The sequence below is a fragment of the Leucoraja erinacea genome, chromosome 3, assembly GCF_028641065.1.
Source record: "Leucoraja erinacea ecotype New England chromosome 3, Leri_hhj_1, whole genome shotgun sequence".
NCBI lineage: Eukaryota > Metazoa > Chordata > Chondrichthyes > Rajiformes > Rajidae > Leucoraja > Leucoraja erinaceus.
In genome coordinates, this window is record NC_073379.1 from 53,484,974 (window position 1) to 53,500,486 (window position 15,513).

The window sequence follows — 15,513 nt, forward strand, 5'->3', positions numbered from 1 at the left end:
ATGTTCAATAGATTCAGGATCTGTTCCTGTGGATTGGAGGATAGCTAATGTTATCTCACTTTTCAAGAAAGGTGCGAGAGAGAAAACTGGGAACATGGTATTGGGGGTAGGGTGTTGACATAGATCGAAAATTGGTTGGCAAACCGGAAGTAAAGAGTAGGAGTGAACAGGTCCTTTTCAGAATGGCAGGCAGTGGCGAGTGGACTGCCGCAAAGCTCTGTGTTGGGGCTGCAAGTGTTTACCATTTATATTAATGATTTGGAAGAGGGAATTAGGAGCAACACTAGCAAGTTTGCGGATGACACCAGGCTGGGTGGCAGTGTGAACTGTGAAGGGGATGTTAGGAGGTTGCAGGGTGACCTGGACAGGTTGAGTGAGTGGGCAGATGCGTGGCAGATGCAGTATAATATAGATAAATATGAGGTTATCCACTTTGGCGGCAAAAACAAGGGGGCAGATTATTATCTCAACGGGGTTAGGTTAGGTTAGGCAAGGGGGAGGTACAGCGAGACCTGGGTGTCCTTGTACACTGGTCACTGAAAGTTGGCGTGCAGGTACAGCAGGCAGTGAAGAAAGCTAATGGAATGTTGGCCTTCATAACAAGAGGATTTCAGTATAGGAGTAGAGAGGTTCTTCTGCAGTTGTATAGGGCTCTGGTGAGACCACATCTGGAGTATTGTGTACAGTTTTGGTCTCCTAATTTGAGGAAGGACATCCTTGTGATTGAGGCAGTGCAGCGGAGGTTCACGAGATTGATCCCTGGGATGGCGGGGCTGTCATACGAGGAAAGATTGAAAAGACTAGGCTTGTATTCACTGGAGTTTAGGATGAGGGGGGATCTTATGGAAACATATAAAATTATAAAAGGCCTGGACAAGCTAGATGCAGGAAAAATGTTCCCAATGTTGGGCGAGTCCAGAACCATGGGTCACAGTCTTAGAATAAAGGGGAGGTCATTTAAGACTGAGGTGAGAAAAAACGTTTTCACCCAGAGAGTTGTGAATTTATGGAATTCCACGCTAAAAAGGGCAGTGGAGGCCAAATCACTGGATGGATTTAGCTAGTTAGATAGAGCTCTAGGGGCTAGTGGAGTAGAGGGATATGGGGAGAAGGCAGGCACAGGTTATTGATAGGGGACGATCAGCCATGATCACAATGAATGGCGGTGCTGGCTCGAAGGGCCGAATGGCCTCCTCCTGCACCTATTTTCTATGTTTCTATGAGCAGAGTTAGGCCATTCGGATCATCAAACCTACTATATAACCATATAACAATTACAGCACGGAAACAGGCCATCTCGGCCCTACAAGTCCGTGCCGAACAACTTTTTTTCCCTTATTCCCACCTGCCTGCACTCATACCATAACACTCCATTCCCTTCTCATCCATATGCCTATCCAATTTATTTTTAAATTATACCAATGAACCTGCCTCCACCACTTCCACTGGAAGCTCATTCCACAATGCTACCACTCTCTGAGTAAAGAAGTTCCCCCTCATATTACCCCTAAACTTCTGTCCCTTAATTCTGAAGTCATGTCCTCTTGTTTGAATCTTCCCTATTCTCAAAGGGAAAAGCTTGTCCACATCAACTCTGTCTATCCCCTCTCATCATTTTAAAGACCTCTATCAAGTCCCCCCCCTTAACCTTCTGCGCTCCAGAGAATAAAGACCTAACTTATTCAACCAATCTCTGTAACTTAGTTGTTGAAACCCAGGCAACATTCTAGTAAATCTCCTCTGTACTCTCTCTATTTTGTTGACATCCTTCCTATAATTGGGTGACCAAAATTGTACACCATACTCCAGATTTGGTCTCACCAATGCCTTGTACAATTTTAACATTACATCCCAGCTTCTATACTCAATACCTACTGCACCATTCAGTCATCTATCTCTCCTAACCCCATTCTCTTGCCTTCTCCCCATAACCTCTGACACCTGTACTAATCAAGAATCTATCTCTGCCTTAAATATATCCACTGATTGCCTCCATAGACTTATGTGGCAAAGAATTCCACAGATTCATCACCCTCTGACTAAAGAAATTCCCCCTCATCACCTTCCTAAAAGAATGTCCTTTAATTCTGAGGCTATAACCTCTAGTCCTAGACACTCCCACTAGTGGAAACATCCTCTCCACATCCACTCTATCCAGGCCTTTCACTATTCTGTACGTTTCAATGAGGTCCCTCCTCATTCTCCTAAACTCCAGACATCCCAGATCCACACCTAAGCATGTCAGGTGTTTAATGGAAAACACTCCACTCATCTAGATGAGGTCAACTGCAGCAATGTTTAACCATCCAGGGGAAAAGTGTCTGCTTTGTACCCTATTTGCCACTGAATTTTGCTTTCACCACCAGCGTAGAGTGGTTAGAAGTACTCGCAATGCAAATGTAACGTTATTGCCTACCCAGTGCTGTATTCAAAAACGCAGCTCATCACTTTCTCCCTGGAACCTCTGTATAACAAGGACATCTTTATTGGGTTTGTACTGTTAACTATAGCTCCATATTCAACAACATAATTTCAACCATAATTCGGTACCGGGGTCTCAGCACACCCTCTCTGCAATTCTATCCTCGACTTTCTGAGCCACAGATCACAATAAGGATAGGCAACAAAACATCCCTCATGATAATTCTCAACGCCGGTGACTGCGAGGCTGCATTCTCAACCCCTTCTACAGTCACAAATGTGCGGTCTAATTCTGCTCCATTTACAACTTTGCAAATGACAAAACTAACATCTGGGCTAGATCTGGAATAATGATGGTCCCAGTAGAGAGAGAAGATAGAGCCAAGTAACATGGTGTCAAGACAACTACCTCTTCCACATTGTCAGCAAAATGAAGGAGCTAGTCACCAACTCCAGGAAGCAGGTTGGAGTACATGCCTCAATGTGCATCAATGGTGCTGAAGTGGAGATTGTCGAGAGCTTCACATTCCTAGGCATGAATATCACCAATTTGCCCTGGTCCAACCACATTGAAGCAACAACCATGGAAACACTTATGCTGGAAGACTTGGGAAATTCAATATTTCTCCAATGTTTCTTATCAATTTCTACTGATTCATCATATTCGGCATTCTATTAGGATGCACCACAGCTTAGTTTGGCAACTGCTTTGCCCAAAACTTCTAGTAAGTTGCAGAAAGTTCTGAACACAGCCCCCTCCATCACACAAACCAGCACTCCCTTTCCCGCCGGCCCATCCGTCAGTTCCAGCTACACCACGCTACCTCAGAGAGCAGTCAACATAATCGAGGACCACTCGCATCCCTGTCACACTCTGTATACTCCCCTCTCCCATGGGGCAGAAGGTGCAAGCGCATACCTCGAGATTCAAGAACAACTGTTATCAGGCACTTGAATGAACCACTCGTAGCCAAGGATGAGTTTCAAAATCCTAATCTACTTTCTTGCAGCCCATGCACTTTCTCTGCAGCTGTAACACTAAATTCTGCACTGTTTCCTTTCTCTTTGGCACTATCTGGTGTACTTGTGTGTGGTATGACATGCCTGGATTTCATACAAACCAAATTTTCACTACATGTCGGTACACATGACAATACTTGCAAATGGTCAGTATTGCTGACTATGCTAAGATGTCCACATCCCAAAAAATACAAGAATGAAAAAGTGACTCCAGTGTACAACATGGTAGACCCTAATACCTTCTCTTATTGTCTCGTGCTCTTATTCCAAACTGTTCACAATTAAAAATTTGTCCAATTATAGCACAGGAGCAGCCCTTCGATCCACAATGTCTGAGCTGACCAGGTCTAAACTAATTCCATGTGGCTGCACATGGTCTATATGCTCCATTCACTGCCTGTTCATGTGTTTGCCTGAAAGCTTCTTAAATATTGCTATCATACCTGCTTTTACCATTTCCCCTAGCCAGTGTGTTGCAGGCAGCCATCACTCTCGGTAAAAACAAAAAACTCCCCTCATAACTGTCCTTATAAACTCCTCCCCCTCTCGCCTTAAACCTATGCTGCAAAAAATTACCCTATCTATGCCTCTCATAAATGTTATATATCTGTCAGTACTTTGGCCTCCTGCACTCTAGTAAATATAACTGAAGTTTGTCCAGCCTCTCCTTGTAACTAACAGTCTCCAATCAAGAGTATAGATATATGCTTTTAGATTGCAGAAAGTTGTCAACACCTTGTACCATCAATTTGCTGCATGGTTGACTGTTGTGCAGCGAGGTGGCAGACCGTCGTGTCATGCAGCACAGAATCGGAAAACCTGCCTATAGAGGGAAGCCACCCTGCTTGTCCCCGAAGAACTGGAGCGGGAGGTTCATGTGACGGTGGGCCAGTAAGAGAAACTAGGTTCTTGCCTTCCGTGCCCTCAAGGCCAGCAGCAGGAGGTGCCCCAGGAGCACAAATGCTGGATGCTGGCTGCGTAAGGAGAGGAATGACGACTCGCTGGCCAATCCAGATGGAGTCGACGGTTGGAGGCCCTGCAGCAGCCTGGGGCTCGACTTGATTTGGTGCTGCTCGAAGAGACTGAGTGTGCGGACCGGACTCAACCAGAAATTGCATGGGGTGGTGGAGGACGCTTAGAACTTTGTCTGGTCAGGCCAACTCTGCAACACCACCAGGCAACTGGCCTTTACGGCCAGCTGCAACCTTGACTTTGAACACGGCGACTCTTGTACATGGTCTCAGTGGGCTATTTCTTTGTAGAAAGTACAAAGTACACTTTGTACTTCATCTGGGATTGTGTGTATGTATAGTAAGAAATGAGTTGAGAATTTGACCACACAGTTGTGAATCTACAGGTAGCACACACTGCAAATGCCAATAATCAGAAATACAAATACAAATTCTTATCAGTACTCAGCAGGTCAGGCAGCATCTGTGGAGGAATAAACTGTTTTAGTCTAAGGCCAATGAAGTTAACTATTTGGAAAAAGCAAAGTGCTGGAGGATACATGCCAGCCCAGAAGCATTTGTTTAGCGAAATGGACAGACAACGTTTTATGTTGGTACCCTTATTCAGACGGAACTAACTACTAGAAACACTGGTGTGGAAGGTGGGGTTGTCATAAAAGAGGTCATTGACTTAAAGCAGCAACAGTTTTACTCTCTTTATGCTGCATGACCTGCTTTCTTATGTTTTGTTTATAACCACTCTTCAGCAGCTATCTACTGGCCAAAGCAGTTGTGAAGGAAACCGCTGTGTGGGAAGGCAAAACTGGCCAGACTGCCAATGACTAATTTTATTTCCCTATCCTTCTGGCATAAACAAGGTGATTTCATGAGTTTTTGGGTTGTCCCAGATTCCATCCAACACATACAAAAGAGATGTAACACCCTGCTTTAGTTCTTAACTAGATGACTGCATTAGAATTAACTCTTTCCCCTTGCTTTGATCCTGCATGCTATGAACCTACCAATTGTGAAACTCTAAATTCTGTGTCCTGAATAGTAATTTTTCAGATGACACTAATGATTAGTAAATTTGCAGGTGGCACTACAGTAGGCGGTGTCAAAAGTGAAGATGGTTATCGAAAATTACAGCAGGATCTTGATCAGCTGAGCAAGAGGGCTGAAGAATGGCAAATGGAGTTTAATGCAAACACGTATGAGGTGTTACATTTTGGGGATTTAAACCAGGGCAGGACGTTCACAGTGAAGGCTATGGCTCTGGGGAGTGTTGTAGAGCTGGGGGATCAAGGAGTGCAGATAAAGACGACAAAGAAGTAGAATTGTTTCCTTACAGCACCAGAAACCAAGGTTCAATTCTGACTACAGGTGCTGTCTGTACGGAGTTTGTACATTTGCCCTGTGACTTTGTGTGGGATCTGGTTTCGTCCCACACTCCAAAGACCTACAGGTTTGTAGGTTAATTGGCTTCAGGAAAATTGCAAAATGGTCCCTAGCTTGTAGGATAGTGTTAGTGTATGGGGTGAACGCTTGTCGGCATGGACTAGGTGGGCCGAAGGGCCTGTTCCAGTGCTGTAACTCTAAAGTAAAGTCTAAAATAATTTTCTAAAAATTGCGGCACAGGTAGATGGGGTGGGAAAAAAAGGCTTATGGTCCATTGGCCTTCATCAGTCAGAATAATGAGTATAGAAGCTGGGATGTTTTAGAAGATGTTGGTGAAGCCGTATTTAGAATATTATATTGGTTTTGCTGATGAAGAGTCTCGACCCGAAACGTCACCTATTCCTTTTCTCCAGAGCTGCTGCCTGAACCGTTGAGAAACTCCAGCATTTTTTGTTATCTCAAGAACCAGCGGACATGGGTTTAGTGAGGGGAATGATTTAATAGGATCCTGAGGGGTTACTTTTTCACCGAGGGTGGTGAGTATATAGAGCGAGCTGCCAGAAATGGTAGTTGAGGCCGGTACAATGGTGACATTTAAATGTCACTTGCACAGGTACGTTGCTAGGAAAGGTTTAGAGGAAAGTGGGCCAAATGTGGGCAAATGGTGCTGGCTTAGATGGGGCATCTTGGACAAGTTGGCCTTAAGGGCCTGTTTCCATGTAGTATGACACTATGACTGTCCTTTTCAGACAGTAGCCAGTCACATTGGGATGTGGTTGTTTTTGGCTTCCGACAGATCTTTCCCACAGATGCAGCTGCCTTGTGTACATGGGGTGGACGATACCAATTTATCAAACATTGGCCATCCATCAGCCCTGATTTGGGAGCTTTGATCTGTGATTATGGCCTCACTTTTTATAGACAATAGGTGCAGGAATAGGCCATTCGGCCCTTCGTGCCAGCACCGCCATTCATTGTGATCATGGCTGATCATCCCCAATCAGTACCCCGTTCCTCCCCATATCCCCTGACTTTCTTTAAGAAATCCCCCTCCTAATTTTAAGAGCCCTAGAGAACCCTCTGAGTATCCAGAGAACTGGCCTTCACCACCCTCTGAGGAGAGAATTCCACAGACTCACAACTCTGCGTGGAAAAAGTGTTTCCTCATCGTTCTAAATGGCTTGCCCCTTATTCTTAAACTGTGGCCCCTGGTTCTGGACTCCCCCAAGATCAGGAACATGTTTCCCGCCTCTAGCGTGTCCAAACCCTTTATCTATCTATATTACTAAAAGTCTGTTCTTGACCGGTTTTGGCTTTCTGTGCTGCGATTTCCGAGAGTATGTTGTCACCTACGGCCGTCATTTTTGGAAAACCTCGCCCAGCCCCCCCCCCCCCCCCCCCCCCCCCGCCGCATGTGTGCAGAGGATTTTTCCCGTCGATGAAAATTGACAGATTTTAATGTTTTCACAAAATTTCCCATTCTCTGCTGCCCCTGCTGGAGGGAGGGGGTGGGACTATAAAACCAGGAAGTGGTGTGACCCAATCAGTCTCTGCAAGTGGTGTGCCTCAATCAGAGCTCTGAATGACACTGACAAATGTCTACAGCACTGTGAGTACCCTTAATTTGGTTTGAAAATGAAAATATGGTTAGAGGTAAAAAAGCACTGCCTGCAAATGGTTGTTTGGGTTGAAGTAAAAAGGCACTCCCTCTCCCCTCTCTCCCCCCCCCCCCCCCCCCCTCCCCCCCCCCCCCCCTCCCCTTCTCCCCCCCCCCCCTCCCTCCCTCTCCCCCCCTCTCTCTCTCCCTCTCCCCCCCCCCCCTCAAGAGAGAGAGAGAGGGGGGAGAAGGAGGGGATTCCTTGAACGGTGTGAAACTCTCCTCCTCTCTCCCCCCCCCCTCCCTCCCCTCTCCTCCCTCCCTCCCCCCCCCCCCTCCCCCCCCCCTCCCCCCCTCCCCCCCCCCCCCCCCCCCCCCCCAACGATGATCGCAGTCAGTTGGGTTGTGATGGATTCCATGTGGTCAGCACACGTTAGATATTTCCTTGAATTTGTGAATCTACAGGCAAAGGCCCACAAGTTGGTGTACCACAAGAGGCATTCATGATGGCGGAAGTGGGTCCTGTCGTAGATTCCTAAAAAATGATTTTAAAACAATTAAACAATCTGTAGACCATCTAGACCTAGAAAATACTGGAATTATCAATCAAGAGGAGTTGTAAAGATGGATGGGAAATGTTTAGAAGGATATGGTTTAAACACGGGCAGGTAAATTAGTGTAGATGGGGCTCCTGGTTGTCATGAACAAGGACCTCCAGATCCTGTTGTACGTCCAAAGAATGCAGCGCCGGAGACCTGGGTTCGATCCCGACTGCGGGTGCTGTGTGTATGGAGTTTGTACATTCTCCCCGTGATCTGCGTGGGTTTTCTCCGAGATCTTCGCTTTCCTCCCACACTCCAAAGACATACAGGTTTGTGGGTCAATTGGCTTGATAAAATGTAAAAATTGTCCAGTGCTGAGTGATGCTCTACCTAGAGCTTTTCAGCGTACTACATCCAGATCATGGGCAAGTTGGGCCGAAGGTCCTGTTTCCATGTTGTACGACTCAGTGACTGCATCAGCCACAGCTGTACATGGTCTCCTTAGCTGATTGAGCATCAGATGCAATTGTTTTCTGGCACACTAGAAACATAGAAATTAGGTGCAGGAGTAGGCCATTCGGCCCTTCGAGCCTGCACCGCCATTTAATATGATCATGGCTGATCATCCAACTCAGTATCCCGTACCTGCCTTTTCTCCATACCCTCTGATCCCCTTGGCCACAAGGGCCACATCTAACTCCCTCTTAAATATAGCCAATGAACTGGCCTCAACTACCCTCTGTGGCAGAGAGTTCCAGAGATTCACCACTCTCTGTGTGAAAAAAGTTCTCCTCATCTCGGTTTTAAAGGATTTCCCCCTTATCCTTAAGCTGTGACCCCTTGTCCTGGACTTCCCCAACATCGGGAACAATCTTCCTGCATCTAGCCTGTCCAACCCCTTAAGAATTTTGTAAGTTTCTATAAGATCCCCTCTCAATCTCCTAAACTCTAGAGAGTATAAACCAAGTCTATCCAGTCTTTCTTCATAAGACAGTCCTGACATCCCAGGAATCAGTCTGGTGAACCTTCTCTGCACTCCCTCTATGGCAATAATGTCCTTCCTCAGATTTGGAGACCAAAACTGCACGCAATACTCCAGGTGTGGTCTCACCAAGACCCTATACAACTGCATTAGAACCTCCCTGCTCCTATACTCAAATCCTCTTGCTATGAAAGCCAACATGCCATTCGCTTTCTTTACTTTACTAGTGGGGTTAGTCCAGGTGCTTGCCATACTGCAGCTAAATGTTGATACCACCTTGTGTGTTGGTTTATAGGCTCATCAAATGGCCCTGAACCAATAAGCAGTCCTGTCCGTACTGATTTGGTCATAATTTTATTGGACTCAATGGGTTATACATTAGAATGGGTCCTCCTTCGTCCAGGCAGCTTTTTCTTCCATTCTCAGACGTACAGCGATTGCTGGCCAGAATGTTATTTATCCTGATGTGCCCTAAGGGGTTATAGACTGTGTCTGCCAGTGTGGTAGTGGTTTGGCCATTGCTGATATTTATGAATTTGTCTTGGTTCCCAGGAAACTGGAAAGTAAATGTTACCTGTTAACCTGAAAGATACTAATTTACTTTTATAGGTAGAGCTGCATCCCTTACGAATGGCACCTTAAAATCTCCTTTTTCAAATGGTACATTTAATTTTGAAGGGCACTCGAGAAGTGACGGCCATGTGTACCACACAGTGCACAAAGACTCTGGACTATACAAAGATCTCCTACACCGGATGCATTTGGATAAGATCACTGATGATCGGACACAACCGGAGAGCTCTTCCTACAGACTTCTCCGCCGCAACAACAGCTATACCTGCTACACTGCCGCTATCTGCGGCATGCCGGTCCAGCCAGCCTTCAAGTCCTCCGATTTTCTGGGGGTGGAAGACAATGAAAAGCTGGTGGATGATGTGGCCACCTACTCCAAGAAACGGCTTCGTTATGACAGCTATTCCAGCTACTGCAATGCAGTAGCTGAAGCAGAGATTGAGGCAGAGGAAGGAGGAGTGGAATTGAAGCTGGCAAGTGAGCTGAGTGATCCCCTGCCACCACCACCAGAGAATGCTGCGGATGAAGACGGGGAGGAGAAGGAAAAGCCCCAAGTCCATTTGCTCTTTCACTTCCTTCAGATCCTTACAGCTTGCTTTGGGTCATTTGCACATGGTGGTAATGATGTTAGGTAAGTGCACTTTCAAAACTCTGATTTATTTCTCCTCGCAATGTTCATCGACATATTTATTTTGTGTCTAATGTGCCAATCTAAGTGGGGGTTGAGTTACAAGGTTGGTACCATTGTAACATTGGCCATTGTTTTACAAATAACTAAATAACTATTGTTTGCAGTTTCCTTCAAGCTGTGCCTATTTTGACAGAGCTTCCTCTGTTCCCTTAAATTGACCGTACCAGGGGCTGGTCTTTAAATTATAAGGCAAAATTGGATTGCCCCAGGGGGAAAACCAACAAATAGCTGAACTTTAAAAACAAAAACCTGTAATACGGTTGTATGTCTCAATCAGTGTATTTATTGCATGCCTCTCATGGTTGCGGCAGAGCTTATGCATACATTGCATGCTCCCAGATATTAGTTTCTGACGTTAGAAGATTGGCATTAACTCAATGAACACTCTCCTCTTGATCTTTTGGATAGCGTTGCTTCCAATTTGTGTTTCTCATATGTAAAGAGTTCAACGTTTAACTTTACAAGGTGTCTCCAACAAAGGTTCATTAGAACTAGCCATATAAATGTGTCTATTCCTCTGCTCAAAACCTCACATTTTGGCCCATGACCTGACTGAAGATAGAGATAAACTAAAGATTTTCAAGGGACCACAAGTTTAATGATATTTTGCCTATGTGCTCTAATTCCTAAGTAATCTTCTACAAAAATCAACCACTAACCCACATAGCTTGCCAAAGGTTTGCTGAAGATCAAAGTAACCAGTTGTGCATATCTTGGCAATTATTATATAAGATGGTAGCTAACATTTTCCCTTGTAATTTGGCTGAAATGCTTCATTTAAGCCCTTTGGCTTGTTGTAACTCATTGCAGAAAGCATTTTTATTCACGTTTAAATTGATGGGTAACTCCAAGCTGTAGCTTAGTGTATTTATGCTCCATGTTAATATTTTAATCTTGATTATTTCTTGGTTGCTCCATTTTCCCTGCGCTCCCTTCTCCCACATGTACATTTGCGTTTTGGAATGTGGAAAATGTACATACAGAAACATACCATAAAAACAGCAGTGAGAAAAATTACAGATATTTTGATACTGTTTGACAAGTAAAAGAGTAAAAAGAGTCATTTTTGATAAGGCCATGGTGGTGTGTGTCATTGACCTGAGTGTGTGTGGGTGTGACCTCTCTGTATCAAGGCTAATATTCCAGTGAGCTGGGGGATTGCAACATTATTAATGGGCCTTCTCTCTGATGTGACTTCAACCGAGCCTCATCAGTCCTGTGTTAGATTAAAAGATCCCGAAGCAGTGTCTCAAAGGTCATTTGAGATCATTATCCTTCCACTAGCATCACTGTAACAGGTATTATGTTTGTTTATCCATTATTGTTTTTGAAAACCTGCTTAAAAATGACAATTCTAAATGGCCATGAAGTACAATGAACTGCCCAGAGTGTACAAAAAGGCTGAATAAGTGCAAATTCTATTTTTACTTATCCCTCTTTGTAACATTGAGATACTAATCTAGATTTCTACAGCTTGGTATTAAAAATCCTCTGTGGCATAATGAAAGACGAACACCAGGTAACATGTGCAAGGAACGTCAGGGGGAACAGTATAAGAAGTGACTGAAGACAAACTGGTGGAGTAGTTTACTAATTATAGATTTACTGGTCATTTTCACCTCCCTGTTCACACACGATTTCTTCTTCAAGGTCATTGATGCCTAGCTGACAATTTAAAAATAGCTTAAACATGTGTGTAGCTGGCAGAACTTGCTGCTGACTTATTGTTCACTTCCTGAATAAGTGTATTTTTTCTATTTCATCTGAGTAGAGATGTGATTATGGAAATTCAGTTTCATGCTTGTCGCCTCGTGTTAAGCACCCATGTATTTTATTTTCAATTACTAGCCTGGCAGTTCTGTGAATAGTGATCTTGTATTTCACACACAACCGACTGTTTTAGGTGTGAAAATACTTAGAATCTTCAGTACCCAGAACAAGCGATTCATAAGAAATTGAAGCAGAATTTGGCCACTTGACTTCTGCACCTGTTATTCCATTCATCAAGGCCACAACTGAATCTCGATTTATCTCAATTTAATTTTCTTGCAGTAATCCTCTTTCCCCTGCAGTAACTCAATATCCCTCTTTTTTCCCCTCCATACCTTAAATAAACCTAACTTTCTATATATTCAATTTGAATTGTTATGAATCCTTCAAGCATTCCAATGGCGTGGAGTTCTTGTCGTTCTCTATCAAAATAATTCCTCCTAAAATCATCTTGCTGATCTGTTATTGATTGTATTTATGTCCCCTGGATTTAGTTGCAGCTGCTATCTCCATGTCCACCCAACTGAATTACTTAATCTTGCCGAGAAAAAAGGACCCCCAAAATGTATGATCTATTTTGATAATCTTATCAGTTTTGATTTAGATCTTGGTAAATCTATTCAGTACTCAACTATTCTCTTGCAATTTGGATACTCAAACTGCACAGTAATTCTTGCAGCCTAATCACACAGTAGATTGGTCTTTACCTACTTGGTATCCTTAATTTCTGAATTGAGGAATGGACATGTGACATTTCTTCAGATTCTGAAGGAGAGCCTTCAGAAACTGAAGAAACATCGCCAGTGCAGTCCCTCCACAGATGCTGCCTGACCCACTGAGTTATTCCAGCACGTCGTGTTTTCAACGTCCGCCGTCCTCATGTCTCCATATACTCGGGATATGCATGATACAAACACTCAGCCACTATTTGTACTGCCTCTTCATGAGAACTGAAGAACAAGATCAGCACATTCTAAGTCACTTGTTCAGATGAACAAAGTACTTCAATAATTATATATTATTTCACTAGAGTATTTTAAGGTCTTAGCTTGGTGGCAATAGCATTGAATCAGAAGTTGTGAATTTTAACTCACACTTCAGAAACTTGAACATATTATTCCGGCTGGGATCACTACTAAAGGAATGCAGTTCTGTCAAAATACACTCTGTATTGATAAATTCCAGATTGATTGTAAATTTGTTTTTGCCTGCTTACAACTCTGTTTATGTAACATGGAGTTAGCAGCATTTCTAATAGCCTCTTTATGCATGCCAAACTTCATAGTCATGAGGAGAGAAGATCTCTTGCCACACTTCTAGGAAAGGCAGTGTGTGAGAGTGCTCTGGCAGGTTAAATTTAAAATTGCCTACGTTCTATTTGTAATATATGCTGCCAGATCATAATATGCTTTCTCTGGCAAATATGACATTACAAAGAATATGTAATACACTAGTCTGTTTCAACACTCTCCTGGTCCCCTGTCCCCCACCCAACCCCCCAGTCTTTCTCACTCTTGCCCCCCCCCCCCTCTCTGTCTCTATCTTCTGTGTTCCCTCACTCCCTCTCCTCCCCTGTTCTGCAGTCTCATCGGCTGCAAAGCATTAAGCGTGAAATAAGAGTTGCAATGTCGTTCTCCCAAATAATTTGTTCTTCATCCTAACTAACCCATGTTAGTGCTGGATTTTGTTTATTAATTCTCTGGTAGGTGTTGGCATCATATGTCAGGTTGTGGTTATGTTGTTGGACTTGTAATCCAGAGTGCAAATGTCAGTAGGTCTATTTTCAGTCGTTTTTGAAAGCAAAGGGAACAGTAAATTGCTGATATCAATAAGGTGGCTTTATAACTGGGATTGCAATTTAGTGCAAAATAACTGTGGCGCACAGAACTTATGGACAATAACCGGGCATTTTATCATGTGTCTTGCCTGCTTCTACCAGTCTCTAAAATCTTTTTACCCATGACTGAGACCAGTGATTAAAATAAACACTATAACAACATGGCGATGCGATAGCGCAGAGGGGGAGTTTCAGCGCCAGAGACATGGGTTTGATCCCGACTACAGGTGCTGTCTGTGTGGAGTTTATACGTTCTCCCCGTGACTGCGTGGGTTTTACCAGAGATCTTCGATTTCCTCCCACACTCCAAAGACGTGCAGGTTTGTAGGTTGATTGGCTTTGCATAAATGTAAATTATCACTAGTGTGTGTAGGATAGTGTTAATATACGGGGGTCGGTGGAGCCTGTTTCCGCGCTAAACTAAACTAGTGGCACCTACTTCCTAAAGTTGGGTAAAAGGCACTCCATGGCAGATTTACTAATTGCTATTTGTTGGATGGTTCAGATATTTAAAAAAAAAATAAGCAAGAAACTTGATGTTCTTTGGATATTTGGAAAAGAACAATGTCATTATAGCAAATGACAAGCTGTGTAGCGAATTGAAAGATGAAATTCAAGCATTAATCAGTTTATGCTGCCTGGAGTACAGAATTCTTCCCCAGCTAAATCCCTAGGTTGGGTGCTGATTCATTAAACCCTCAAGTAAAGATTTCCAAGTTTTGTTGACCTTGATGGAATAAATTCCTAAAGTGTTAAAAATCTGCAAAGTTTTGCCCAAAATGGATATTTGTTACTTGGGTAAAAAGATTTTGTTTTAAACCTGTCTCCTAGAAATGTACAGGAGAGGGAGGGGGTCATTATGGCAGTCAGTTCGTAAGCGTTAACCTTTCCCTGCCATCCACAGTATGTGAGCTGGTGCAAACAGCTTTTCCACACAGCAACTGCAGCTCTCCCACTCACAGGGCTGGTGTACAAGTTCCTGTGGGTTAGGTTAGGTAGGGGGAAAACGCCTCGTTGATGCTAACCCTGGTTCTGGCAGAGCCACATCCTGCCCTGTTTTTGCAGCTGAGGAATCGGGTTAGGAAAAATAACTATTTTTAAGTTTTTTTTTAAAACATAGTGGAACTGGATCTTAAATGTGGGAAGAAGGAATTGTGCCCAGAGTTTAATGGCATAGGGTCTGCTGATCAATGGTATCAATTCGTGGCTCTGTAGGAAGGCAGCTGCTGCAAGTAATCATTTCTGTTAATGGTCCACAAGTCCAGTTGATTACTGTGAAACAGGAATGTTTAACTGTTGTATATCATCCCTGTTGCAGTTGCACCTCAATTAAAAAAAGTGACGTATGAACTAGTTTTACAGTACAGCATTAAAAATGCCAACTACTTCCATCCAGAGGCCCTGCCCTGACTGACTAGCCTCATTGATGAATGTCTGAAATTCTGCTGGAAATGTTAGTGTAACCTTTAGTCTCTTCAGGCATTCATTTTAGTGCACAGAAGTGGTGGCAAGAGTCGTATTGTATAGGCTGCACCAGACCATGCTTAAATTATGAGATTTGGTTTGCTCCATCTCCTGTGACTGAGCTATCCATGTTCACCAGAGGTGATACTTGACTCCCGAGTTAAGCACCTGTAGTTCCGTGTCTACTGAGACTGGTAGTTGTGTGAATAGACAGCTATAGCCTTTACTTTTCTGGCAATTAGAGATGCCATGTAGCATAATAATTCAT

General features: G+C 43.8%; 1 protein-coding gene across 7 annotated transcripts in view; it reads left to right on the forward strand.

Annotated features, from left to right (window-relative positions):
• Positions 1-15,513, forward strand: part of slc20a2 (solute carrier family 20 member 2) — an 86,574-nt gene that overhangs the window by 62,544 nt on the left and 8,517 nt on the right. For all 7 annotated transcript variants that reach the window (XR_008723199.1, XR_008723198.1, XM_055632692.1 and 4 more), the window contains one exon: positions 9,520-10,114. Coding sequence is in view for 5 of the 7 variants with exons in the window: in XM_055632692.1 (XP_055488667.1) it covers positions 9,520-10,114 (595 nt within the window). In the remaining 2 variants the exon portion in view is untranslated. The remainder of the gene's footprint in view (positions 1-9,519; positions 10,115-15,513) is intronic.